We start from the raw sequence: 27,664 nt of genomic DNA on the forward strand, positions 1-27,664 counted from the left end.
TCTGCCTCTATCTGGCTGGCATTACTGCTGCCCAGCCCAAGGGGTCTGGATGAGTACACTGTAATCCATCAATCTTTGGAACGTTACATGACAATTCAAAAGAATGTGCTAGATCTAGAAATATAGAGAAATATATATTACGATTTACATCACACTTACCAAACTAAGCTACAGGGTGGACAGTATGATGCCATTTGTCAAAAATACAAAAAAACCAAAAAAAACCCCACCTGCACATTTTCTGAGTACAGCATCCATGTAGAAGAAAATACAAAGAAAAGGGGCTGAACAGAATTACCCCAACCCAGAGCGTCCTACCCTCTCATTGATTTATGAAATGTGGTCAGCGTGCAGAATTTGAATTCCAGGCCTATGGGTCACTGCGGCTTGACCCAGAGTCATTTTTATTTGGTGGGCTATTATCTCCTAAGGTGGCTCTGGGCATCTGGGGGCCAGTAACAGTCAGGAGTGGCATTCTGGAGGAGTAGATGTTAGTTGGATTCGGGTGCTCACTCAACTCTGAGACTCCGAGGTTCTTTGATCCTACGAGTGTGACTGAAAAATTCCAAGGTTGGTTCTTCTAAGAGAGGAGGTGGCGAACGGTGGTCCTCTGTGTTTCTGTAAATAAAGTGTTACTACCCCACAGCCCACTCATTCACCTGTTTCTATAGCTGCTTTCAGGCTATGATGGCAAAGTTTGGTAATTACAACTGTGAGCACATGGCCCACGGAATCTTTATCTGGCCCTTTATAGGAAAAATTTGCCAACCCCACGTCTAAGAGTCTAGGGTTCTGAGACTGGGTTATGCTGGTGGGATTACACGCCCCTGGGCTGTGGGCAATGATTTTATGCAGAACTCAAATTAATGTTTTAAATTTTAATAGTGCTGCATTGATTTGAACTATATATATTAGAAGAAAAACAAATAGTAAATCGAGCTCATGATGGCATAGATATACTTAGGACAAGGCTAGGTACAAAAGGGAGTGTAGTTTTGTTTTTTTTTTTTTTTTTAATGTTTATCTACTTGGAGAGAGTGCATGTGTGCATGAGTAGGGGAGGGGCAGGGAGAGAGGGAGAGAGAGTCCCAAGCAGGCTCCACGCTCAGCACAGAGCCTGATACAGGGCTCGATCCCACAACCCTGGGATCATGACCTGAGCCAAAATCAAGAGTCAGATGCTTAACTGAGCCCCGGGAAAAGTCTTAAGACTTAAATGGTGTGGTGTAAGATGTAACAAAAATGAAGACGGGAGAAGCTGATTTGGGAGCCTTGGGTTAGGTCAGTCCTTGGTGCTGGGGGTATGACGGGCAGGCCCCAGAGCCCCACGCCTCCTGACGGTGCCCCCCTACTCCAATCCTCGCCCAGACTCTGAGGTGCACCATCACAAGCCTGACCTTCTGGGACCCCAGCTGCCAGGCTGAGGACAGAGATGAACAGTTTGTCCTGCGCAGCACCTACTCCAGCTGTGGCACGGAAGTGACAGACAACGTGGTCAGTAATGAGGTAAGAACGAGGATGGGCAGGAAAGGTATCTGGGCCAGCTTAGCTGGTGCCTCCTTGACCTTCCAGGTTGAAGGGCCTTTGGGAGAGTGTGGTGTGGTGCTCAGTAGAAGACAAACTTAGCCATCGGTTGCCTCAGTCTTCCCATCCATTAAATGGGTGGCTTGGGTGGGAAAGTACCCTCTGGGGTACTTTGTGGCTCTGACCTTGGCTCTTTTCCTGCAGGTGGTCATCAACCTCTTGTCAAGTTCATCACCGCAACGGGTGAGATGGATGGTTACCATGCTAACCCATCTGGTTCAGGGTCCTGGCGCCCCTTCCTGGCCTGGGAGGGAGCAGGCTTCAGAAAACTCGGGCCCCGATCCTGGCAAGCCATGTTATCTTGAGTGTACCTCAGTCTCCCCCAGTACTGTCTGGGGTTACATTCTCAGCCTCTCCGGTCAGAGGATTCTAGTACATACTGGCTGTGTGGCCTTGTGCAAATCCACTAAGCTTTCTGGGCCCAGAAGTTATGTCTGTAAACAGGGGCGTAAGAAAGGATCCCCCCCACGGGGGTGCCTGTGAACAGTCACCGAGCAGACACATGGAAAACCATTCACACAGGCCTGGCACAGGGCAAGTTCTTGATAAATATTAGCTTTGTTTTTTGTTTTTTTGAAGGGGACAATCAGGGTCAGGCCGCAACTTGGGACCATGGCTCCTACTCCCACCCCCACCCGCACCCCTTCCTTACCTTCCTAAGCTGGGTGCCTCCCAGACTGACCATCCCCCGCTCCTGTCTCCCACAGAAAAAGGTGCACTGCATCCACATGGAGGGCCTCTCCTTCCAGCTGGGCCTGTATCTCAGCCCGCACTTCCTCCAGGCCTCCAACACCATCGAGCTGGGGCAACAAGGCTTTGTGCAGGTACTGGCCTTGACCTCTCCGCCTGCCCACTCCCGCGATCCTTAGAACCTTCCTTTCCACCATTAGTACAGAGAAGGTGTGCGAGGAGGCAGCCAGCACGGTGCGTGGGGGAGGGGGAGACACTGGGTGCAAGGTCTCCTCCTCCTCGTTTGCTCCAGGCAGACCCAGGGCTGTCCTTATCGCTGGGGTGGAGCTCCAGAATGAATCTAGCTTATTCCACGAGAGCAAGGGTGAGTAACTGACCATGCCTCATCACTCTCACCTCCCCCTGCAGGTGAGCATGTCCCCATCGATCCCTGAGCTCATGCTCCAGCTGGACAGCTGCCAACTGGATTTGGGGCCTGACGCGGACACCGTGGAGCTCATCCAGAGCCAGGTAGCCAAGGGCAGCTGTGTAAGCCTGCTGTCCCCGGGCCCTGGTGGTGACATGCGCTTCAGCTTCCTCCTCCGTGGCTACATGGTGCCCACACCCACGACTGGCACCCTCAGCTGCACCATAACCCTGCGCCCGAGGACTTGGTCCCTGGTGAGTGGAGCCCGAGCCAAGCTCAGCTTCAAGGGTGGCTTCGGGCCCGGGATTTCCAGGAAGGGATGTGACAGCCCGTGTTATGGGAGCAGCTGGCAAGGGGCAGAACCAGACTGGCGTGTGGCTTCTGGCTACCAAGGGTACTCTTTGTGCCACCCTGCTGCCGTCTGATGGCTTTGCTGTATCTCGGACATTAGTAGGATTTGCTGCTGCCCCCATCCATCCATCCTTCGTTCCTTTCTTCTATCCATCTCTCCTTTTTTCCATCTACCCATCAATCCTTCCATCTACTCATCCTTCCACCATCCACCCATCTGTTCTTCCATCCATCCTTCTGTCTGGCCCTCCTTCCATCAGCCATCATTCCATCCATCCATCCATCTGTCCTTCCACCAATTCATCCACCCACCATCTGTCCTCCCATCTTTCCTCTCTTTCTTCCACCTATCCATCCTTCCTTTCTTCGGCCATTTTTCTTCCCTTCATCTTTCCACCATCCATCCTTCCAACAACCACTCATTCTTCCTTTCTTCCATCCATGCATCCTTCCAGCACCCATCTATGTTCATCCATCCTGCCTTCCACCATCCCACCCAGTCATCCATTCGTCAATTGACACTTCTCATCATCCCACGCAGTCATTCATCCGTAGTCCTTCCACCATCCCAGCCAGACAGCAGCCGCCTACCATCCCACCCGGTCATCCATCAATCTCCCCACCCAGACTTAGCCCTCTTTCCATGTGGTACAGTCACCAATGCCACTACATCAAACAAATCTCAGCAAAGAGGGGTTAAGTTAAAGGGCACAAAATTCTGATTTTCTCTTTCACCGTCCAGTGGGGATCCCCGTTCTCAGGCACACAGCTCTGGACACACACAGGAGGATCTCCAGGATTAGAAACCTCTCTGGTTGTATGAAGCTAGGAAAGCCTCTGAGCCACTCCTGAGTGGGCCTCTCCACCCTAGACTCAGTGGGCATGGGCCTCTGGGCTGACCTGGCTCATTTCTCCCAGGTGTTGACAAGTGTCACAGATGCAGGCCAGAGTGACCCCACAATCCTCATGGGAGTCAGGAGCCTCCCAGGGAACATCCCAGTAGCAGCAAAGGGCCATCCACCCTCCCTCAGTACAGATCTCCCAGGACTTACCCAAAGGCTCCCAGCTAGAAAGTGGTGGGATGGGATCCACAGCCAAGGCCCCAGGGTGCGTTGTGACAGGCCAGGATCACAGAGCCAGGGAACAAGCCCTGAAGCTGCCTCCTGCAGACTGCGCCATTCATTCACCACTCTCTCTTCCTCCTCCAGGAAGTCCACAGGACTATTTCTATGCGTCTGAACATCGTCAGCCCTGGCCTGCCTGGTGAGTCCCTCTAGGGTCCGGGGGCTGAGGCCAGAGTAGGGCCTGCTGGATGGCCCAGAGGGGTGTGGCGCAGACATGCAGAGAGGACCCCAGAAAGAGCAGCCCTGGGAGGAGGGCAGAAGGGTCCCCAGAAGCCTAGAGTAGGATCCACGCCGCATCTTCTAGATAGAAAGTCTTTGCTCTTGACTGCCCTGTGGACCAGATCCCAGGCATTTAGATCTTCCAAATGTCCATGGTTGCTAGCTGACCTTGCTGGGTGTGTGTGTGTGGTGGGGGGGTCCTAGAATCAAATGAGGCAGAAGGCACATTGGGATGGGGCTGGCCCCCCCATGCGGAGGATGCTCCTTCAGCCCAGCACGCTCCAGGCTCCCTGTTAATTCCCTTTGGGCCCAGGCCCCCACCAGGCAGAGGAGGTCACTGACACTGGGGACAGAGGTCGGGGGGGGGGGGCACCTGCTTCCTTGCCACCCCACCTGGGCCAGGATGGAGCCCCCAACCCCAGCCCCAGCCCATACCAAGAGAGCAGGCCTAATTACCCCACTGCATAGATGGGAGCTTAAAGGTCCAAGAGGAGGCCCATAGTCACACAGGAGGCCAGAGCGTCGATGGAACGAGGCTTGGGAAAACCCAAGAACAGAGTGCCCTGGCCCATCACGACCGTAGTACGGGGCTCAGAGAGGCGCAGGGATTGACCCAAGGTCCCACAGTAGGGTGGGGCAGGCTCTGCACTCCCAGGCCTCACTCACTCTTGGCTCAGATTATACCATCTGTTCTCCCTAAAAACGCATCTCCATCAGCCCTGGAAGGCAGAGGCATGGACCAAAGGCCTGGCTGGGCCCTCTGGGTGAACGGTCAGAACAACCATGGCTTAGTGCCAGGCATGAGTATGATGAATCCATTTGCTAGATGAGGAGACTGAGGTTCAGAGAAGCCAGAGTCAGTGGCAGAGCTGGGGCTGACCTCCCCACCTCCCCAAATCTGTGCTCCTGGCCGGCACAACAGGGTAGGGGGCCAGGGAGGAGGCCACAGTGCTGATTGCGGCCACCCTTCCCTTGCGCGCATAGACAAAGGCCTCGTCCTGCCCGCCGTGCTGGGCATCACCTTTGGCGCCTTCCTTATCGGGGCCCTGCTCACCGCTGCACTCTGGTACATCTACTCGCACACGCGTGAGTATCCCAGGCCCCCGCCACGAGTGCTCAGGACCCCTCTACCACCATCACCTGGGGGAGCCCGGGGAAGCCTCTGGGGGAGCGGGGAGCCCCGGCTGGGGCCCTGACCTCCGCCCCTGCCCCCAGGTCCCCCCGGCAAGCGGGAGCCCGTGGTGGCGGTGGCCGCCCCGGCCTCCTCAGAAAGCAGTAGCACCAACCACAGCATCGGGAGCACCCAGAGCACCCCCTGCTCCACCAGCAGCATGGCGTAGTGCCCCGCCTGGAGACCTGGGGGCCCCCGAGCCAGCCCTCGCCCAGCAAGAGAGACTGAGCAGCCACCAGCTGGGAACCACTGGCCGTGAACTTATCCCGGGACCCCAACCGCTGCACTCGACCAAGGATGGACCATGCCCTCTGCACCCACCCCTCCTGCCTCCCTCTCAGAGGCCTGCTGCCAGAGGGGGCACCAGCTTGGAACGCCTTGGGGTCCCCCCACCCCACCGAACCTTCAAACCCAGTGGGCCTGGAGTACGGCCGCCCAGGACCACGGAGAGAGAGACCACTGCCCTATAAGTCCACACTGTTGTAGAAACCAAGTCCCTGTAATTTTTAACCCGGATCCAGCACTTGGCGACCTGGGCTGGGTGGGAGGGGAGAAACAGACTCACCTAGGCCAGCTCAGAGCCACCCGGACCTGCTCCCAGCGGCCTCCACACCTGGACTGGCACTACTCTGGCAAGGAAACGAGAAGCCTAGGGGTGCCCAGCCTGGGAACGGGGGAGCCTAGCTCCTCCCTGCAACTGTCACACGGAGACCCCCCAAGGCAGGCAGGCAGGCATTAGATGGGGAGTGGCCCAACTGTCTGGCCTGGACCCACCCCCTGTATACTCACCCCCAATAAATTAGACCATGAAATGAGTGCTGGGCTGGGCGAAGGGGTGGGAAACCTACAACGGGTGGGGAGGGCACAGCTCTGGGTTCAAATCCTGCACCTGCCACGTGACTGGCTGTGGGACTAAGGGGCGCATCCCATGGCTTTCAGCCAGCCACGGCTCCCTCATCTGTAACAAGGGCTCTGTGGGGAGGTCTGTGGCCGATGGACGTCGGTCCAGTGTTCTCATTTCAGACAGCCCAGCGTGGGCTCCTACACAATCCAGTTCCGGTACCCCCTGTAGGCCCCTATTTATGTGCTGAGGGAACTAGAAATCAAGAGGCAAACGTTTGCCATTTCTTTTTTAAAAAAAGTTAAAGGCTTTAATTGTCTCCAGCCATCCTCTGTCCCTAGGGGGCCCCAGGCGGGAGCCGCCTCTTTCCCAGAAGGCCACTAGGAGGAGGAAATCCATCAACCAGCACCCAGCAGGACCCTAGGCCTGGCCTAAGAAGCTAAGCCTGGGCCAGGAAGCAGGCAGGGTGGGAGGGGAGGTGGGCTGCGTGGTCAGGCCTAACCACGACGGTGGGACAACCAGGAAGCCCTCTGGCTCTCTCAGCCGGGAGGAAGAAGAGGCCAGAGGCACCCTAGGCTCAGAGACAGAGAATGGCCCATCTCAGCCTCCCACCTCCAGCCCTCTATCTTGCTGCCTAAAGCCTGGGTCCCTGGGCCAGTCTAGACCATCAGAAAAGCAAAAAACAAAAGGCACCTAACGTAGCAGTTCGTGGAGAGACGCAGGGCAGGTGTGGGAGGCCCCCACTTCCACCCCCACTGCCTGGGCTACTGGGACAGGGCCGGCTCCAGCAGCTTCAGGACGCCGCCCACCAGGTGCAGGCTGCCGGTGACCAGCACGTGGATGGCGGCAGCCTCACGGAGCACGCCGGCCCCGCTGCCTGCCACAGGGTGGGCGAAGAGGCCCTGCGGGGGACTGGGTGGGTGGAAGACAGGGTCCCGACCTTGACTGATCCACAGCAAGGCGTGGGAGATGCAGCTGAAGACGAGGGAGCTGGTGCTACGGGGCTCGGGCGGGTGGGGAGCCAGCAGCGAGGATGTGGGCTCACCAGGCTCCGGGCCGGCCTGCTCCTCGTCCAGGCGGCTCCAGTGCTGTTGGTGTGCAAGGCAGCGGAGCAACACCTGGTCCAGGGTCACCATGAAGTTCTGCTGGTCTGGATGGGCGACAGGGGACACCTGCTGTGCGCGCCTGCTTAACGCCAGGCCCTGTACATGCACCCCGGGTCCTCGCGCCGGGCAATGCTATGAGGAAACTAAGGTGCAGAAGGGTTCTGTGTCTTGCCCGCTGTCCCAGAGCCGGGAGGAAGCAGGGCCAGGCGGTTTAGCTTCAAAGCTGGGGCTTCTGCCCCCCCGAGCACATCTCCCCACCCTCGTCTCGTTGCCTTTATCTGCAAAGCAGCGTCCATCACGTGGGCCGGCATAAGCAGGAATGCACATCCCTGAACTCTCCCCGGCAGTCGGATGCTGGGGATCTGTATTTTTTTTATGCTGTTCTAATTTTTTTTGAACGTGACCCACCGTACTCACCTAGGTGGATACTGTCTATCTGAAACAGAATCCTCATAAAACAGTACCTACTCTTTGTACAGGAGGCACACGCATGTTCTACTTCGTTAAAACAAAGTGTCGCTTTGACACCCACTAAATTGATTTTCAAACCACCAGTGGGTTGCAACGTGCATTTTGAAAACGGTTCTCCCCAGTAATTCTTTTGTCGGTACTATGGCCACAATATCCAAAATGTATCCAAATCTAGCTCCTACCCCGGACCTCCAATTCAGAAGCCCCCACTGTCACCAACAGAAGAGTCCACCTAAGGGCCTTAAGCAGTGCAATGCCCGCCCGCCCCCCCCCCCCCCCCGCCCACTCTCTGGGACCATCCTGTCACCTCTTACCTGCATTGCCAACAGTTGAGACCTCTGTCAGGTTAGGGCAGAAAACAGCATAGTCAAACTGACAGGGCTAGAAGGCCAAGAGGAAAAACTTGGTGTCAGAGCCCTGAGAGAGGGCCCTGTCCCCAGGCCCCCACACGTCCCCATCCCTGGAGATGCCCTCACCCCGGCTGAACTGGTGTCATGCTGTGTAAACCCAGCCACAGCACTTCCGCGGCCCATCTAGCTCAATATACCCCGCAGGCCGGTGGCCTGGGCAGCAAGACCCCACTGTACAGACAGGGAAACAGAGGCAGGGCAGGGGGTACTTGCTTAAGATCACCCAGCTACTGAGCACGTCTCAAGTCCAGGATGGGGAAAGGCTTTGTCTGCACAACAGGTGAACAGCTTCAGCCTCCTGGTCTGTGAAACAGGAAGTGATCCCTAGGAACCACTTCAGCCCTGACAGCCGAGGGCAGCCTCAGTTTCCCTGAGCAGAGCAGGGCCCCTACCTGCTCTATAACTTGGAAATTCCTTAAACCAAAGTCAATAAGCACGTCACCTTGGTAGCACCCCCGTTTTCTGGAAAGGCAAACTGAATGAAGCCCAGTGAAATGCCACTTTTGTCCAGAGTCACATGCTAATGTCTGAAGAGCCACGACCAGTGAGTCCACGGCTTACGCCTCAGGCTACTACCTAGTCCCTCCTCTAACCCTGGGTGCGAGCCTGACCCGGGAGGATGACGACAGTGACCTGGGACTAGACTTGGCTACGAACGTGTGGGTGCTTTTACGTTTGATCCTCAGTTCGGTTCGCGGGAGCCTCATTTTATAGTGGAAGAAACAGAGGCTCAGGGATGAAGGCACCCCTGGGGACGCGACAACCAGAAGGTGGGCTAGTCGGCCTGCCGCCCACCCCCCCGGCTGGCCCCTCACCTGCAGCAGCTTCAGCAGTGCTGCAGGATCCCGGTCTCCAGTGGAGTTGAAAAGCAGGACAAGCACCTCAGAGCCGCTGGGAGAGGGGAGAGGAGGCAGGTCGGAGACGCGTACCTCCCAGGCTTCTTTGCGGGCCCCACCCCATCCTTCCTCCAGAAACTACCCCACTTCCCCTGCGGATCCAGTCCCAGCAGGGTCTCCAGTCCCAGCAGGGTCCCCAGTCCCGCCCCTCTGCCCCCTCTACTGGCCCAGTGTTGACGCTGACCCTGTCCCCTGAGGCCCCGCCCCCCCACCGGCCCGGTCCCGCCCACCCTTCCCCGAGGCCCCGCCCCCGCCCGAAGCTCACCGGCTTGGCCTCTGGCGGCGGTGCAGCGCCTGGCGGAACCAGCGCACGCAGGCCTGCATGCTGCTGGCGGTGTGCGCTCCATCCAGGTACCAGGTGAGGGGCCCGCGCCGCAGCACCTGCGTCCGGCCCAGCCACTCCGTGTCCCGAAGCCCTGGAGGGGGCAAGGCAGCCGTCTCCCACCCTAGTCCTCGCACACACCAACCCACCCGCAGGGCCGCCGCTGCTCAGAGTGGGGAGCAGCTGATGAGCCAAGAAGCTTCTTAGCAGCGTTAGGCGCCAGGCACTAGGATCACCTCTTGGGCTGCCTCATCTAACGGAATCTTCCAGGCAGACCTGAGAGGGGACTACCATATATTAGTCCCCTATTACATGGAGGCAGAGAGCCCTAAGCCATTGAACAAGCGTGCTGGGATGTGAGGTGCCTAGCTGCAGGACTGTCATGGCCCTGATATGGGGCCTGGCACACAGTGGGCACACTGGAATCACCTGCTAACAGGGTTTGGCGGCTGTGAGCGCCTACTATGTGCTGCAAGTCTTGGTGGGGGGGCGGGAAACAAGAAGCCAGACAAGGTCACCATTCAAGAACCTCATGGTCTTACGGGAATGAAGACGAGAAGGACACTAACAGCAGGTGCCTCTGGCAGGGCACTACATCCCAAACCCACCAGGCCCTGGCCTCAGCCCCCCACTCACGCCACCTCACAGCGGGTCCCATCATCACCTCATTTGGCAGGTGGGAAAACTGAGGCTCGGAGTCCATGAACTCAAAGTCAGGGAAGCTTACTGACTTCAGAGTCCTTTGTCCTGGGCACCACCTCCGATTGCCCCCATCTCTCAAAACAGCAAACTCGAACAGACATCTGAAGGGGCCTGGCTGGGCGGGCAGGTCCAACTCACCATGCCGCATGTGGGTCGTGGGCTGGAACACGGGCGCCAGGGGCATCTGCCGCAAGAGACTGGGCCTGGACACCTTCAGCTCCCCGATGCCTGAGGAGCCAGGGAGGGGGGAGGGCCTGCTGCGTGGGACTGCGAGTGCACGGGACCTTCAGAGGCAGTCTCCACCTGTCCCCTGCCCGCGAGCCCGCCCCACCCGTCCACCAGTGCCTGCCCACTTACCCCGGTAGTCCTTTTGCTGTAGCCAGCAGCGAGCCAGCTGCAAGGCCAAGGCGGCATTGGACCGCTGGTGCTCTCCCTCCAGGCCCAGGGTCAGCGGCGGCCCCCCTTCCTCCAGGGCTTCCAGTGGTGGGCACAGGTAGAGAGGACACTGCCAAGGAGATGGCCGGCCGCGGGTCAGGGGGTGCTGCTGCAGCTGCCTCGGCCAGGAGCTCCCTCCTTGACGCTGTCGGCCCTTCCATCTTTCCCCATCCACCAGAACCCACCAAGCCCCGTTCCTTGGAGAACCAAGATGTGCTCCAGCTGGACGAGCAGCTGCCCCTCACTGCACAGATGGGCAAACTGAGGCCCAAAAGGATAACGTGCCTCCCCAGGCAGCTGCCAGCCCTGCCCCAGTGCCTCCGGACTCACCGAGATCTGCTGGGCCCGGTCCCTCAGCACGGCCAGGGGACCGTCAGGCTGGAGCACGGTGAAGGCGGGGACGCCACGCTGCGGAGGAGAGGGAGTGGGCGAGACGAGCTGCTGAGGGGCCTCTATCCCCGGGCAGCTCACTCAGCCTCTGTCCGTAGGGCCAACGGGAACCCCTCGAGGGGACACTAAGGCCAGAGGCAGGGCTCTTGCTACAGTCACACACAAAGCCCCACTGACGCCCAAGACCTTATCCCGAGTCAGGACACAGATTACCCTGCCCCAGCCCCGCTTTCCTGAGCCTGGAGGGCCAGGCCCAGATCGTCCATGTACCTCCCCTCCCCAGGGCTGCCTGGTCACCTTGAAGATGCCCCCTTTCTGCCACGCGATCTCCTCCACTGTGTCCCCCAGAATGCTGGTGTGGTCGATGCCAAGAGAGGAGATGCCACACACCGCAGGCTTCCTGCAGAAGACAGGGGGGGCCGTGACCGTGTCGCCCCGGCCCTGGGCTCACGGGCACTGTCCTTCTCCCCAAGAAGCTGCCCTCACCTGATGATGTTGGTGCAGTCGTAAGCGCCACCAATGCCCACCTCCACCACTGCCAGGTCCACCTACAAAGGACCAGACGGCATGTCAGGGACCCGGGGCACCCGGCCTGCTGGGATTCCCCTCAGACACAGGACTCTGGGGGGTGGGCACGTACCTTCTCTTGGAGGAAGACGTGGAAGGCCATGAGCGTGAGGAAGCGGAAGTAGGCGGGCATGGAGACATAGCTGCTGCTGTCCTGTGGACGAGAACACGTCGGCCTGGGGCCCTGCCACCTCTGCTCTGGGGAGATGGGGTCCCGGGACACACAGCACCCTCCGGGGCTCCCCAGCACCCCTGCCCTGCCCACCCACCAGCCCTCCTGCATGGGCACCTTGGTCTCCTCCAGCCGGTGGTAGAGGGGCCAGAAGTGCTTGGTGAAGAGCTCAGGGCTTATGGGCTGCCCGTTGATGCGGATCCGCTCCCGCACCTGCACCAGGTGGGGAGAGCTGCCGGGACACCTGTAGTCATCAGGACTCCCTTCCCGAGCCCCTCAGACCCGTCCGTCTTCAGAGACCCAACTCTGACCATGTCACTGCCCTGCCGATAGCCCTTCTAGGACTTCCCTCTGCCCTGCAGAGTCCCAGGCTCCTCACCCAGCCTCCCAGGCCCTGGGGGGGCTGATGTCACTGGCCTGTGTGTCACCTCTCCCGCATCCCAACAGTTCCCTGTGCCCCAGCCCCTCTGGCCTATTTTGAGTTCCTCCAGCCCAGCCCACCCACCCTCCCCACCACCCGGCTCACTCCACAGGCCTTGACTGAGATGGTGCCTCCTCCAGAAAAGGAGAAAGGACCCCCCCACCCCCACCCGGCTGATCAGGGATGTGCTCCAGGCTCCAACAGCTCCCTGCGCTCTACCCACCACACACCCATCAGTCACTCTGCTGACATCTGCCCCCGCAATGTCGTCTTCCAGCCCTCAAGGGCAAGGCCCATCTGGGTGGTCAGGCTGCATCCCCAGGCCAGCCCACGAGGCTACGGGGGCCAAAGTCAAAGGCCGGGGTTTGTAGCCCAAAAACTGTTTTAGAAGAGAGACTGTCAGCTCATATTTGAATCCTGCAAGCCTCTCTCACATTCTGAGTCCTTCTCTGTATTTCTTTATTCTGAACAAAGAACTGTGAAAAGAAGCCGCTTACAGAAAGTCACTCGATGGAACCGGTAAAATAAAAGGAAGCAAAAATCTTAAGTGCCCCCAACCCAAGGAGCAAATTCTGAGCAACTGAGCATCGCATTAACCTGCTTTACAGGTGACCAGCTAAGGAGGGGCAGGTGCAGCCCAGGGAGGAGGGACCCATATCTAGGCCACACCCCATCCTCAGGTGTGAGTTTGGGTGCCTGAGTGCAACCATGAGGAGGTGCTACATCAAGGGCAAATAGCAGCTGAGGCAGGCCGGGCAGAAGGGAACCCTTGCCTCGGACTTCACAAACCACCTCATCGTTTATACCCTTCCAAGCTAGGTTTTCTGCTCCTTACTGCAAAGACGTCTGAATTGATAAAGATTTCTCTGTGATTTAAAAGCTGTACACGGAGGGGCGCCTGGGTGGCTCAGTGGGTTACGCGTCCGACTTCAGCTCAGGTCATGATCTCATGGTTCATGAGCTCAAGCCCCGCGTGGGGCTCTGGGCTGACAGCTCAGAGCCTGGAGCCTGCTTCAGATTCTGTGCCTCCCTGGCTCTCTCTGCCCCTCCCCACGTCATGCTCTGTCTCTCAAAAATAAATATTGAAAAAAAGTATTTTAATAAAATAAAAACTGTACATGAAATTTAAGTTACTAAAAAGATGCCTGATGAAGCTACATATTTAGCTTACATATTCAAGTCCCTGCCCCTCCCCCAAATTTGTTTCACCACGAAAATTAAAGACTGCCACAAACTTGGACAATATGTTAAACTGAGGTCACTAATGCTAATGGGATGCTTACTGCACAAATCCACACTGGGCAGAGAGACAGGAAGCTGAGCTCCTGCTAGCTGGTTCCATAGCCGCCCCCCCCCACCCCCCCACCGCCGAGAGCTAAGGGATCCCAAATTTCGCCACACCTCAGTACCTAAAGAATCCTGTCTTCAGGCCATAGCTTCGGAGAATACGTTCAGTAAAGGCACAAGTGGAACCCTAGAAAGAAAACGTCTTGTTTGGGCAGGCTGGACCCTGCCACCCCATCAAGTAGATAGCCGACCCCTGAGTCCCATCCCTCACCTTCCCCTTGGTCCCAGTGACGTGAATGATGTTCAGCTGGTCCAAGTCTTCCACCTGAGACATACAGACAACCATCTCAGCCACAAGACTCCTAGAAAGGGGATGGGGGTGGGGTAGGGGGCCGTCACAGGCCCTGCGCATCCTTACCTGCAGCCCACTCCGTGCCAAGTACAGCTTCATGGCTTCCAGCTGTGCCTGAGGGTCACCCCGCTGGCGCTTTACCTGCTCCAGATAGCCAGCATTGGTCTGCAGGGTGTTCAGTGCGCGCACAGCGTCCTGGCAACCACAGTCCCCAGGTAGCAGGTTAAGACTAACCAGGGGTCCACAGAAACAGAGGAACCCCAGGGCATCAATGGCCAAGCCAGGGCACTAAGCCTACCAATCAATGCCAGCCCTGTTGCCCCAGCCTAGAGGTTAGGCACGTGTGAGGGAGAAGTGGCATCTTTCCAGCTCTGGCAGCGATGGGAGCCTGAAGCTGATCGGCCCCACCCAGGAATGTCAGGCAAGGCAGGTTCCTTGGAACGGGAGAAGCCTTGCTTCCCGTTCCCAATTCGGGCTTCCGGATCCTCGCTCCTTGCACGGGAGCCTTTGCGCTCATTCCCAATGAGGTCCACTGCTATACTGGTCCCTAAACTGGAGGGGGGGGGGCGGGTGAGGGGAGTCAGGAGCAGAACCACAGAAGGCTGGGGTCTTACAACTGGAGGAATTAGAACCAGGAATCCCTGGAGGCTTCCATGCCCAATCCTGAGGATTGGGGTTCCACATTCTGACCCAAAGAAGAGCTGCTTGAAGCAACCGGGTGGGGAAGAGAAGGAGCCTTAAGGAAGACAGGGTATGCGGGGAGTCACCAGTCAGAAAGGTGGGTAGGTACAGCCTCAGGAGAGTCTACACTGGGGGTTAGAGTGGAGATGCTATTTATTTCCCCTTAGGGCTTCAATAACCGGTTGGAGGCTCCACACCCATTAAACCACCATCTGCCTGGCAGGCATCAGGTGTGATCTGTGGAAATCAACCCCTGCAACAGAGCCAGGTGGAAACTTTCCGCTTTCCAGATTCTTGCCTCCACCAATGCCACTGATTCCTACCTGCCAGAGCTCCAATTCTGCCAGATCTTCATGCCCTGATTCCTGGAGACTCCAACCCCAGATCTAAACTCCTGGATCACTTGGGACGCCTGACTGGCTCAGTCTAGAGAGCATGTGACTCTTCACCTCGGGGTCATGAGTTCGAGCCTCCCGTTAGGTGTAGAGTTTATTTAAATAAACAATTCAAAATAAATAAATAAACTCCTAGATCTCTCAAGTCTGAACTCCTAGGACTCTTTCTCCTCCCACCGCCCACCTGCTAGTTGGGTCTCCGGAGACAATGGACCTCTTTCCCCTATCAGTGGGAGCCCTTTCCCATTCTCTAAGGCGGGGACACTTCAGCCTCAGAATTCCCAGAACCCGCGGACCAGGCCCAGCTTCCTGGTCCATGTCCCCACCCCCGGGCTCCAGACTGTCCCCGCCCCCGAGTCCCTCACAGCCCGGCTCCGGTCAGTGACTCAGGCCCGACCCACGTGTCGTCGTACGACCCCCCCCCCCCCCCCCGCCGGCCCGCCCGATACCTGATACCTGATACTCCATGCCGGGCTCCTGCGGCGCGGGCCACGCGCTCAACCCTCGCCGAGCCGCTACCCCGGTAGTTGCAACGCGCGCAGAAACCGCCGCCAGGAAAAGAGCGGGTCGCAGGTGGCGGCGTGCCTGCGACATAGTCCCGGTGCCCGCAGCCGCACTTTAGGCCGGGCCGGAGACGCCCCGCCCCGCCTCGCCTCGCCTCGCCTCGCCCCCGCTGTTCGCCAATCAGCGCTGCCCAGGGAGTCCTCCAGGACCAATAAGAATCCGCAGGATGCCATACTTGTGAGGGGCAGGCGCCGGGGCTGTCCGGAGTGTTTCGCCCTGTTTGTGAGGGGCGCGCTTCCCAGGCTCCCTCTGCAAGCACTGAGAATCTCCAGGACCCGGCCACACCCCCAAAATAGTCACAGGCTGCAATCCTCAGCCTGGTGCTCTGCCAGAACCAACTATGAGTCCGGATGGAAGACGGAGCTAGCTTACACTTGTGTGGAGGTCATTGAATTCAAGCCCCAAAATGTCGCAGTTTAAAGCAGAGACCGCAGGCTGCAGGTATTTGGCCCCTGCACTTCTGAATCTGACAGCCCGATTGCAAAGCAATAGACCAAACCCCAAGCTCCTACGCTATTGGGGCCCCTACCGTCCCTGGGCAGCCTGGGAAGGCGTCCTGGAAGAAGCGGCATCCTGGCAGAGGCCTGGGGATGAGGCCGAGTCCGCGAGGTAGCGGAGCTGGTCGGGGGAGAGGTTTCGAGGCGTAGGGAGGGAACGCCGTGATGAAAAGCAAAGGACTGGGGCGCCTGGGTGGCGCAGTCAGTTAAGCGTCCGACTTCAGCCAGGTCACGATCTCGCGGTCCGTGAGTTCGAGCCCCGCGTCAGGCTCTGGCCTGATGGCTCGGAGCCTGGAGCCTGTTTCCGATTCTGTGTCTCCCTCTCTCTCTGCCCCTCCCCCGTTCATGCTCTGTCTCTCTCTGTCCCAAAAAAACAAAAAACGTTGAAAAGCAAAGGACTGAAGAGGGAAGGGGAGCGGCTGGAGGAGGGCAGGGGTGGGGTGGGAACTAGCCCGAGGGAACTGCATTTCCACTGGGTCGGGCCTGGTTGCTCCGGAATGCCAGATCCAGCAGGATCTTGTAGCCTAAGGAATTTGGATTGAAATTGGACAATAAAATGGTTTTAAAGAAAGATGACAAGATCAGGTTTGCACTTTGGAAGATTTGTGTGGAGAGTGGGTTGGAGAGCCACCCAGGGCGGGGACAGTAATCTGTCCTAGCTGTGGGTGAGGCGGATTTGTCCTGGACTTTTCAGAACTTTTTCCTGTCTACGACCTTCTTGGCCCCAACTGCTACCGTGGAAAAAGCACAGAGATTCTCTTTTTATAGCTGAAAGGTCCCAGAAAGGTGTGTGGGTTTTGTTTTGTCTTGTTTTGGTTTTTTGGAGGTGGGGGATGGGGCCCTCTAGGGAAGTTCCCACAGACCAAAGACAATTTTAAACAACTGAAGGGATTTCAGCACCTCCCTCCCTCTTTCCTGCAGGCATTGGGGCTAAATATTTATCAGAGATTGTTTGATTTTGAAATAAACAAATAACATGTTGGGAAGATTCTGCCATTGGCTGGACTTCTGCTTTTCACATCACTGCTGGGCGCCCCCGCCCTGGCTGGCCTCATGGGAGATAAAGAGGTGCTTTCCTTTCTTGGTCTTCTTCTCCTCTTCCTCTTCCTCCTCCTCCTTCTTCCTTTTCTTCTTCTTCTTCATCAATGAAATGTTCTCTACGCGTGTACATGTGTATAATTTAACAACTGCATACAAACAATCATAAAGGAGCTTTAAATGTTTCTCCTTTGGGGCCCCTGGCTGGCTTAGTCTGTAGTGCGCGCAACTCTTGATCTTGGGGTTGCAAGTTTGAATCCCATGTTGGGTGTAGAGATTACTTTAAAAAAATCTTGGGGCGCCCGGGTGGCTCAACCTGTTGAGCCTCCGACTTTGGCTCAGGTCAGGATCTCACAATTCGTGGGTTTGAGCCCTACATCAGGCTGTGTGCTGGCAGCATGGAGCCTGCTTGGGATTCTCTCTCTCCTTCTCCCTCTGCCTCACACGTTCTCTCCTCTCAAAATAAATAAATAAACTTAAAAAAACAACAACAACACTTTTCCTGTTTTTATTTGATTTTTAAGTCCTAGGATTTTTTGGATGGATGCTACATCATCATATCACTCAAATAGTCAGGAGTCCAAAAACTGTACAGTGAAAAGCTTCCCTCTCACGCCAGGTCTCCACATCCTAATTACCCTCTCCAAAAGCAGCCAGTTAGGTTTCCTGTGATCTCTCCAGAGATCGGTTATACATTTGCAAGCAAATACAAATACAGATTTCCATTTTATACTTGCAGAGAGCAGACTGTATACACAACTCTGCGTGGTACGTTTTCCACATGCCTTTACATCCTGGGCCTTATTTTGGACGGTGTCAGTACAGAAGAGTTGCCCCACTGGCTAATTTGCTTTTCTCGAAGCTGCCGCAGCACTTCTTGGTGTGCAAGCAAGTACTACTGTGGATTTGGCCCCGTCTCCTACTGATGGACATTTAGGTTTCTAATATTTTGCCATCACAAGCAATGTTGCAATGGGTCACGTTTTACCCTCATCATTTCTTCCCTGTGTGAGCACATCTGACGGATGAATTCCAAGAAGCGCCATGCAATTGCTGGGTCAAAGGTGATTGGCAACTGACACCACACACATTGCCACATTGTCTTCCAAGGGGGCGGGATTCATTTCTACCCCGGGGGCCCCCACAGGGCGTGAGCCAGCCATTTCCTCACCAACACAGACCTTAGCCAACTTTGATCCGCGCCAGCTGCATAGGTGGAAAAATGGATTCTCAAGCTAGTTGTTATTTGCATTTATTTCATTTGGAGGATGCTGAGCACTTTTTCTTATAATTAAAAACCATTTGTATGTAGGGGCTGCTAACCTCCTTTGTATCATTGCTTTTTATTTTCAAAGTCACAGATGTGCACAGAAGGAAACAGAAATGTGTCAAGGAGAAAATCAAAGGCATCTTCATCATACACCTGGAGAACAAATGTTGGCCTTTTGGTGCCAGCATGAAAACGTTCTTGCTCTCCAGAAAGAACAATAGAAACAAAGCCATTGTCTGGCCAGAAAAGGGGGGGGGGGAGGCGTAAGGAAATTGGCAAGTGGGTGGGTGTCCACCCACTGGAGGCAGATTTGCAGGTGTGTGGGGTGGGGAGCAAGGGCAGAGGGATTCTGCTTTAACCCCTACCCTCCCAAAGGGAAAGGATGTCATTCACTCATTCATTCATTCATTCACTCATTCATCTCTGTGCCAAACCCTGGGCTTGGTGCTGGAGACGCTGGGTTCAGGGGACAGATGACAGTCCTGTTTGCAGAGCGCCCTGTCCAAGGTGAGAAGACAGTAAAGAAGGAAACTCACAAAGGAAGATACGTATTTGCAAACCCTGATAACCCTGATCAGAGCCAAGCTCACTGCTGTAAGGGGCAGGAGACTGAGGCCCAGAGAGGGACAGAGACAGCTTGGGGTCACACAGTAGGTCAGCAAAGGCCCCATGCTGGGCCCCAGGATGGACCTTCTAAACTCAGATCTGCCTGAGTCGCTGTCCCCTCTCTTGGCCCATCATGCCCTCAAGATTAATGAAGCCCATAAAATCACTGTAGCCCGGCCTCTGCCCACCTCCCGCCTCTTCCATCATCGCAGACTACCATCCCTGCAGCTGGCAAGGATTTTAGGAATTGGCCTTGGTGTTTTCCACCCCCAAGCTTTTGCTCACATTTACCTTTGCCTGAAATACCTTTCCCCTACACCTTTCTCCTTTGCTTTTTTTTTTTTTCTTCAAGTTTTTATTTATTTTGAGAGACAGAGAGAGCACAAGCAGGGGAAAGGCAGAGAGAGAGAGGAAGAATCCCAAGCAGGATCTGTGCCGTGAGCGCAGAGCCCAATGCGGGGCTCAAACTCACCACTGTGAGATGACCTGAGCCAAGACTAAGAGTCAGATGCTCAACTGACTGAGCCACCCAGGTGCCCCTCTCCTTTGCTTTCTTTGAGTGGGTTGCTTTTAGCTAACGTTTATGAAACACCCCTGTACTTGACACTGCAATCTCTTTTCATGCTCTTGAAAATTGTGTGAATTAGAGATCGGTCCCATTTTACAGGTGGAGAAATGGAGGCTCACCTGTCTGGTGACCCTGGCTTCCTGTTGTCAATGCACTGTGTGGCCCTGGGCAGTTTGCTCCCCCTCTCTGATCCTGTCTGACTCTTGTCTCCTCCTTAGTAGGGTGAGAGCTGAAGCGAGCTGTGTCCCAGCCTGTAATTTCTGGGGAAATCTATGGGTGGGTGTTTCACTGAGGACAAGAGTCTCCAAAGGCCACCATACTCCCGAGAGCCTAGACTAGAGGGATCCCGTTGTCCCTTCCGAGGGACCAAGGGAGATTCAAGCTCATTGGCAGGTTTGTGCAGAAGCCTGATAGCCACTCTGGGGTCTGACCCTCAGATAAACATAAGAACTCTTCCACCTCTGAATATCTATTTACATCCTGTGACCTACAAGAAAACACTTTCCTGCAATTTTGGGGGGGGTGGGGGAGAAAACTTGCCTTAGAATTCCATGTGTGTGTGTGGCCATGCCAAATCCCCAGCCTGACTCTGGCTACTAAGGTGTTTGTGACTTCGGTTTATTGGGAGGGCCTTAAAAATAGGCCTCCCTTCGATCCCACAATCCACTTCTAAAAATGACCTTGTGGCAACAACTGGAACTGCGTCCAGAGCCCCACGTGCCATGTTGATCGCCCTCCATCCTGGGTGGCAGGTTATGAGGCGATGAGGCCCTTCTTCCCGAAACCCTGTGCTCTCTGGGCCTCCCTGACACCTCCCTCCCTGGTTCGGAGTCTTCCTTCTTGCTGGCTGCACCCTCCCCCTTCGGCATCTTCATGTTGGAGGACCCGGGGCTCAGGCTTCTCTCTCCAGGGTCCCAGGTCTGGGATGATGTCTGACTGTCAAATGTCCCTCTTCATTGAGCTGCAGACACGAGCGGCCTCCTGACGTCTCCCCCAGGCTGGACCACGGGTGTCTTAAGCCGGTCCCGTCCCTAACACTTGTTCCCTTGTTTCCTCCCTGAAAGCAGCTGGAGCTTCCCAGCCTGGGACACAGCTTCACCATCCAGCCAGCGGCTCTCACCGTGGGTTTCCCTCTCCCTCACCCCCAAACCCCAGCCATCCACACACCTATCCTCTCTACCCTACGGCCTCCCCAGAGGTCACTGCCTCCCCTCCAGGCCACCACCGCTGGTCTGCCCCATAGTCTCGCTGCTGCTCGCTTGACCCCTACAAGCATTCTCTGTCATTTTTTTTTTTTTTTTTTGAGAGAGAGAGGTGGGGGGTGCCCCAAGCAGGCTCTGCACTGTCGGCACGGAGCCCGACACAGGGCTCGAATTCACAAACCATGAGATCACGACCTGAGCTGAAATCGAGTCAGATGCTTCACCGACTGAGCCGCCCAGGAGCCCTGCATCCTGTCATTTTTAAAGAAAATCAGGGGCGCCTGGGCGGCTCAGTCGGTTGAGCATCTGACTTCAGCTCAGGTCATGATCTCGCGGTCTGTGAGTTTGAGCCCCGCATCGGGCTCTGTGCTGACAGCTCGGAACCTGGAGCCTTGCTTCCGATTCTGTGTCTCCCTCTCTCTCTGCCCCTCCTCCCGCTCATGCTCTGTCTCTCTCTCTCTCTCTCTCTCTCTGTCAAAAATAAACATTAAAAAAAAAAAACGAAGAAGAAAGAAAATCAGATCTCGTCTCTTCTGCTTAAACCCATCCAGTGGCTTCCCATTGCATTTAGGATGAAATCCAAGCTTTTGAACTACCCATCTCTTACCATCACCTGCAGCCCCCAGCCCTGCTGGCCTTCTCTGTGGTCCTCAGATACACCAGGCTCACACCCACCTCTGCAAAGGTCCATGTCCAGTGAGCCCTTAGCGTTAAAGGTGTTCCTGTGACCCTCACAACAGCTTTTCAAGCACTGTGATGATTCTCATTATACACATGGGAAACTGAGGCACAGACTGGTTACTCAGCCAGCCGAAGGTCACACAGAAAATGCAGGACAAAGCCTCAGGGCCTTTGCACTGGTGGTTCCCTCTGCCTAGAACGTTCTTCCTCCAAAAGTTCCCACAACCCACTCTCCATCATCCCAGGTTTCTGCTCAAATGTCACCTTCTTGCCGCATTCTGCTCGCCATCTGTCCAGCAGTTGGGGACACTGAGGCCCAGTAAGGGGCCAGAACTGACCTGGGACCGGGCATGGCTGTACGGATGTTCTTGAGATATTCCTGGGGTCCCCACTCGTGGCCAAGAGGGGCCTTCCGAGAGCACCAGGTGTGTGCTGCGAGGCCATGCGGTGTGCCAGGCCACAGAGAGACTGGTTTCAGTCTGGCCTCCTCCCCAGGGGCCTGGGTGCTCTTTGAGCTGGCTGAGGCCTTCCCTGCTCAGACCGGACGGCAGCTGTTTTAGCGATTTTCAGAGTGGGAAAAAGTGTGTGGAATTTTTTTTTTTCAACTGGTTATCTCTGCAACCGCGATTGTCTTCAGCACCTGCTCCCTGGGGTGTGAGATGTATGACTCTCCTCCTTGGCGGGTGCTGTGCCGAGCCCATTTGACAGGTGAGGAACTGAGGACCGGAAGTGCAGAATCACCTGCGAAGCTCACCAGCTGGCAAGTAGCGCGACAAGGATTCAGCCCAGTCCCAGCGCCATTTGATTCCAGCTGCTGCTGATTTATTTTTTCAATTTTATTTATTTTTGAAATTTAAAGTAATCTCTACACCCCACGTGGGGCTCAGACTCACCATCGCGAGATCAAGAGTTGCTGAGCCAACCAGGCACCCCCAGAGGCTACTGCTTAGACTCTCTGATCAAGCTTGGGAATCCTGGCTTTTTTTTTTTTTTTTTTTTTTTTTTTTAATTTTAAGTAAACTCTACATGGGGCTCAAACTCATGACTCTGAGATCAAGAGTCGCATGCTCTCCTGACCGAGCCAGCCAGGAGCTCCTGTGACTTGATTTCCTTAAATAATAGTTCACATGAATTCTTTCTAGACATCAGCACTGTGCAGAGATCTTTATGCATGGACCCATTTCTCAGGGGAGGCAACAAAGGGCTAATAGGGAACGTAGCTTAGTCATTCACAGGGGTCTGTAATGCCAGGCCCCAGATCCAGCGCTAGGCCACCCTTGGACCCTGCCCCCCACCTGCCCTGTGTTCTGTGAGGTGACCTGGTCATTTGATTAATGGGGCTCTAGCCTTGAGCTGACTCTTACTTTAGAAGGAGGCCCTACTGCCTCGAGATGCCGCGTGAAATGTCAATACCCCACAGCCCCGGGGAGCTGCCCTCAGTTCTCTCTCCCCACCCACACCATGTGACCCTGGGCAAGTCATGTCTCCTCCCTAGGGTCCTTGGCCTCTAAGGGAAGGGGGCCTAAATGACCTCTCAGGAGGTACTGCTCTCAAACCCTGGCATCTGGGGCCGCCCCTCCTCTGCTGCTGGGCAGGAGGTTCCATCGGTCGGGAGGGTCTGGGTAAGAGTGGCCTGGCCTGGTGTGCAGCCCCAGGGGACGCTGACTGATGGCAGCCCTGGCCGTTCTGGCCTGGAATTCAGACTCCCATCCTGAGAGGCTGGGACATCCTGGCTTGCTGTGTGCCCATTCAGCAGAGGAGGAAACTGAGGTTTGATGAGGCCAGGCAACTTGTCTAGTGCCTGTCAGGACATGAAATTTGATCTCCCTTGGACTTCTGAAGCCCTAGCCAGGGTTCTCCGGGGCAGGGCTGGAAGGTGGAGGCTGTCCTGGGCCAGTCTCCTCCCTTCTCAGAACCCCATTTTCTCATCTGTAAAATGGATGTCACACCTCAGAGGGCTGGGATAAGGGACAATGAGGGGGTGCTGGGCCGGGAGCACAGAGCAAGTGCTCCACATGGGAACAGAGCTTAGAAATCTTTAACGGGCTAAGTCCTTAACTGCTCGGAACCACACCTTCCAGATCTAGAAAATGGAGACAACATGGGCACAGAGCCCAGCAGATGGTAAGCACTAGATGAGCGTTACCATTATTACTATCATTATTGCAGTGGACAACCCTTCCTTACAGAGCAGTCCTGAGGTGAATCAGGTGAAATCCTGTCATGGATCACATCCACAGCGCCTGGAGCACAGGAAGACCCTTGAGGGGCCTCTGCACCACCCATGGCTGCCTTCAGTTATGCTCTGGAGACCCTCCCCTCTTCCTCATGTCTCCCAACAACCACAGTGGGCGGGGGCTTCTGTGGAGCCCCCAGCTGGGTTAAAAGGTGGAACTGAGGTCCACAGGGGGGCCCCTGATCACCCCAAGCCTGTAGAACAAGGTTTATGGATAACAAGGTTTTCCCCTGGGGCTGTCACTGATGATGGCCTTGGGCCCCGAGAGATATTTACATACATTACACAAAAGAAAGAAATGGAAGCTTAGAGAGGCAGGCCACTTGCCTGAGGTAAGCAAGCTCTCCTACCTGAAAGGAGGCAGTGTTAGCTGAGAAGAGACTCCCCGATGGGCCCGGCTGCTCCATTGGTTGCTTGCAAGCACGCCTTCTTAGCCACCGGTTAGGAGGCAGCCAGGGACCTGGTACCTTTCATCCTTGGGCTTCCCACACCCCATCGGGGCTGGGCACAAAGTGACTCATGGCTGGGGGCACTTCTGCCAAGCCTGCCCCGCCCGGGGTTCAGCTGGGCCACAGAAAGGAAGGGGAGTCAGGGGAGGGGGGGTTCCCTCTCCCCACCCCATGGCCCGCGCCTCCCCGTGTGCAGGGAGGAAAGTCTTACCTGATAGGTGCCTGCTCTCATTCTGGGATCTGCCCGGGGAGGGAGCTCTCTGATGAATCTCCCTAGTTAAAGAACAACCTAGCAAAGGTTAAAGGTGAGTGGGCGCGGGGGCGGGGGGGGGGGGTGTTGCTGAGGGAAGGGGGCACTTGGGAAACTTCCAGACCCTGGGCTGGGCTTCCTGCTGAGCAGAGCTGGCCTAATCTGGCCTCTTATCATCACAGCCCACCTCCCCTTACAGTTCAGGCCCTGCCAGGCTGGGATCCCCGCAGAGCAGGGGCAGGAAGCCCAGGCACCCTTGACCCGAGGAGTCAGAGCCTGCTGAGGGGGAGAGGCTGTGTTTCACCAAATCATCTGCTCAGAAAGGAGCCAGGACACGGACTGAGTTCCTGGCCTGCAGGGTGACACAGAGGGCCTGCCCAAAGTTGCCGGTGAAGGCCTTTCTCATGGATGCCACACGGCCTCTTCAACCACCTGTTTGTGCGGGCTGCCTCCCGGTGGTAGTTGAGACTCGCAGATGCCAGGCACTTCTCTAGCTGCCTCAGGGTAATGCCCCGTAACGCCCTGCCCTCAGGGAGCTTCTATGCCAGGCCACGCATCTCCCTCCACAGACAGGAGGACGTGTCCAGCGCACCAGGCTTTGAGGCTGGTTAGTCCAGGCCTCCTCTCTGGGGTGTTCTGTGTTTGGGGAGCTCAGAGCCAGCAGCTGCAGGGCCTGCTTTTTTTTAAGATATGGTTTGACTGCATGAGTAAAATTATTAATCAAGGAAATAGGAGAAAACAGAGAAACACGAGGAACAAAACCATCCAGAAAAACCCTAGGTAACGGTTTCGTGTGATTATTTTTCTTATACAATGATTTCAGGCAACAGATATTTTATAGCCTGCTCTTTCCAGCTGTTTCTGGAACATCTTTCTGTCCCGGCGCGCATACGTCCAGTCCACATCCTTTTCCACAACTGCATAGCATTCCATCCAGGCCTGCGCATGCTGCCCGAATGCCAACCAGCAGTGTGGGCATCACCGGTCAGCCTGCTTGGAGGCGCCCACCCCCAGCCTGGGAGTCACAGATCTGGACGTGTGTTGGAGGCGGAGAAGAGCTGCTCTAATTTTCGGAAGCCCAGGGAGGTTTTTCCCAGCTTTTCCCCCCACGGGGCCGCCTTGAACATCATGGACACACTGGGAGGAGGTAGCAGAGGACGGGTGAGGGGTGTAGCCTTTCAGGTTACAGACCTTGTGTGGCCGCTGTCCACTTGGCCATATGGCCCTCTGTCTACAGGACGAGAATCAACGTGTGTCGTCTCTATTGGGTCACTCCAGTGTCAGGGCTCTTAGACTATCCAAGACTAGCTGGACCTCTGATCCTTCTTAGTTGTTTTTTTTTTTTTTTTGTTGTTTGTTTGTTTGTTTTTAGGAGAGCTCCAGCAGAGGGACAGAATCTTAAGCAGGCTCCACGCTCAGCGCGATGACCGTGAGACCTGAGCCGAAACCAAGAGTCAGATGCCCAACCGACTAAGCCACCCAGGTGCCCCCCTAATCCTTCTTCAGTCAGTAGATCTCGGTCTCCCGTAATCCTGCTGCTCCCAGCAGGCCTTTGTCTGAACCACCCACCACTGACCCCCACATGGCTATGCCTGGTCAGCCCTCACTCCCATCCATCGTTTGGACTCACCAGCGGTACCTGTCCAAGTGACCACTCCCTCCTCCCCAGAACACCCTCTCCCGTCGGGGCACCTGGGCAGCTCAGTTGGTTAAGCGCCTGACTTCGGCTCAGGTCATGATCTCACAGGTCGTGGGTTCGAGCCCCGCGTCGGGCTCTGTGCTGACAGCTCAGAGCCTGGAGCCTGCTTTGGATTTCTCTTTCTCTCTGCTCCCCCCCCCCACTCACATTCTGCCTTCTCTCTCAAAAATACATAAACATTTAAAAAAATTTTTTTAAATAAAAAGAGCACCCTCCTCCTCTGATCCCTTCTTACCTCATCGGTTGCTGCTCTTGATTCCCTGAGGACGTCTGTGGAGGCTGTGGTCTCTGTTCTCCCCTCCTGCCCCGGGCCTTAACAAACCACCGTGCTGGCAGATTCTGGGGGCCCTGAGCTAGCTTTAGACAGACACCTGCCCACTCAACTGGATGTCCATCCGTCACCTCCATATCACCACGCTGACCCACCGGTGGGTTGGCCTGACCTCCCTCGGCCTCCCGTCTCAGGGATGGCAGCCTCGTCGTCCCTCCAGCAAAGCCTGGGACTTTCAACTCCCTTCATTCACACTCACATCCAACCTGAAAATACATCTGCCCTCGCGGCCACCTGTAAATCAACGCACTCGCCACCAGCTGTATTAATGACCTGGCCCAACCCCCACCACCTCATGCCTGGATTATTCCAGCAGCTTCGGCCGCTCCCCGCTTCCAGCTCTGCCCAAGTTTGTCTCAACATAGTCACTGCGACCTTTTAATTTTTTTTTTTTTTTAATGTTTATTTGTTTTTGAGAAAGAGCACGAGCAGGGGAGGGACAGAGAGAGAGAGAAAGGGAGACACAGAAGCCGAAGCAGGCTCCAGGCTCCGAGCTGTCAGTACAGAGCCCAACACGGGGCTCAAACTCACAGACTGGGAGACCATGACCCGAGCCGAAGTCAGGATGCTTAACCACTTAACCGACTGAGCCACCCAGGCGCCCTGAAGTCACTGCAACTTTTTAAACACGTGTGCCCCTCTGCACAAGCTCTCAAAGCCTCCTGGTCTTGGATCTGATGCTGGTGCCACTCTCTACCCCCCCACCCCAGGTACCCCCTTTCTCTTGAGATTTCTGCTCCCGTGTCACCCGGAGCCCCTCAACCGACCCCTACTCTTTTCCTTATTCCACTTGTCGTTTTCCACACAATTTATCCCATCAGCTTAGTTTGAGCCTACTAGAATGTGAGTAGCAGAGGTGGGAGTAGCCATTGCTTTGTAGCTGTGTTGAGTCTAGAAAAGCCTGGTCCTTGGAAGACACAGAGAGTAAGTGCTGAATGAAGGAACCAAACTATCAGAGAGGTAGGGAGGATTCGTACGGTCCCTGTACGTCAGTGGAAACTTCTGTGAACTGCTGGGTCAGAGAGCATGTGTCTCTTTCAGAGCAGCTTTTTAGCCTTCAGAGAAAAAAACCACCAGCCCCAGAAATTTTCCCTCATCGGGTCACTCAAAACCTACCAACTCAATAGCCATTAGGACATCTCAACGTTGTTTCCAAACAGATTTGCTTCCTTCCTAGCTGAGCTGAATAGAAGTTCACGTCCACCTGGAACCTCAGACTGGGACCTCATCTGAAAAGGTCTTTGCACGTGTAGCTGGTTAAGAAGAGATCATACTAAATC

The 27,664-nt window shown here is 55.8% G+C and overlaps 2 protein-coding genes across 6 annotated transcripts in view; one reads left to right on the top strand and one right to left on the bottom strand.

Moving 5' to 3' along the window:
• The window catches only part of ENG (endoglin), a 31,553-nt gene extending 25,193 nt beyond the window's left edge, over nucleotides 1-6,360 (top strand). Inside the window, exons 9-15 of the mRNA XM_047829058.1 lie at nucleotides 1,369-1,506; nucleotides 1,729-1,767; nucleotides 2,292-2,408; nucleotides 2,683-2,934; nucleotides 4,240-4,294; nucleotides 5,359-5,460; nucleotides 5,590-6,360. Coding sequence (XP_047685014.1) covers nucleotides 1,369-1,506; nucleotides 1,729-1,767; nucleotides 2,292-2,408; nucleotides 2,683-2,934; nucleotides 4,240-4,294; nucleotides 5,359-5,460; nucleotides 5,590-5,714 — 828 coding nt within the window. The 3' untranslated portion in view covers nucleotides 5,715-6,360. The remainder of the gene's footprint in view (nucleotides 1-1,368; nucleotides 1,507-1,728; nucleotides 1,768-2,291; nucleotides 2,409-2,682; nucleotides 2,935-4,239; nucleotides 4,295-5,358; nucleotides 5,461-5,589) is intronic.
• Nucleotides 6,361-6,669: 309 nt separating this feature from the next.
• Nucleotides 6,670-15,625, bottom strand: FPGS (folylpolyglutamate synthase). Of its 5 annotated transcripts, none has more exons than XM_047829060.1 (15): nucleotides 15,450-15,625; nucleotides 13,984-14,112; nucleotides 13,837-13,890; nucleotides 13,688-13,752; nucleotides 11,975-12,089; nucleotides 11,759-11,839; nucleotides 11,605-11,666; nucleotides 11,416-11,518; nucleotides 11,059-11,136; nucleotides 10,651-10,798; nucleotides 10,432-10,521; nucleotides 9,535-9,685; nucleotides 9,189-9,264; nucleotides 8,278-8,344; nucleotides 6,670-7,536 (listed from the first exon to the last, which is right to left on the bottom strand). In XM_047829060.1, the coding sequence occupies exons 1-15, from the start codon at nucleotides 15,585-15,587 to the stop codon at nucleotides 7,151-7,153; spliced, it is 1,743 nt and encodes a 580-aa protein (XP_047685016.1). In that variant the 5' UTR covers nucleotides 15,588-15,625; the 3' UTR covers nucleotides 6,670-7,150. The 5 variants fall into 5 exon arrangements, with proteins under 5 accessions (XP_047685016.1, XP_047685015.1, XP_047685017.1 ...); XM_047829059.1 differs by having other exon boundaries at nucleotides 10,432-10,560; XM_047829061.1 differs by lacking the exon at nucleotides 15,450-15,625 and adding an exon at nucleotides 14,922-15,313 and having other exon boundaries at nucleotides 10,432-10,560; nucleotides 13,984-14,146.
• Between the last annotated feature and the right edge of the window lie 12,039 nt (nucleotides 15,626-27,664).

This window comes from Prionailurus viverrinus, chromosome D4 (assembly GCF_022837055.1).
Source record: "Prionailurus viverrinus isolate Anna chromosome D4, UM_Priviv_1.0, whole genome shotgun sequence".
Classification (NCBI taxonomy): Eukaryota; Metazoa; Chordata; class Mammalia; order Carnivora; family Felidae; genus Prionailurus; species Prionailurus viverrinus.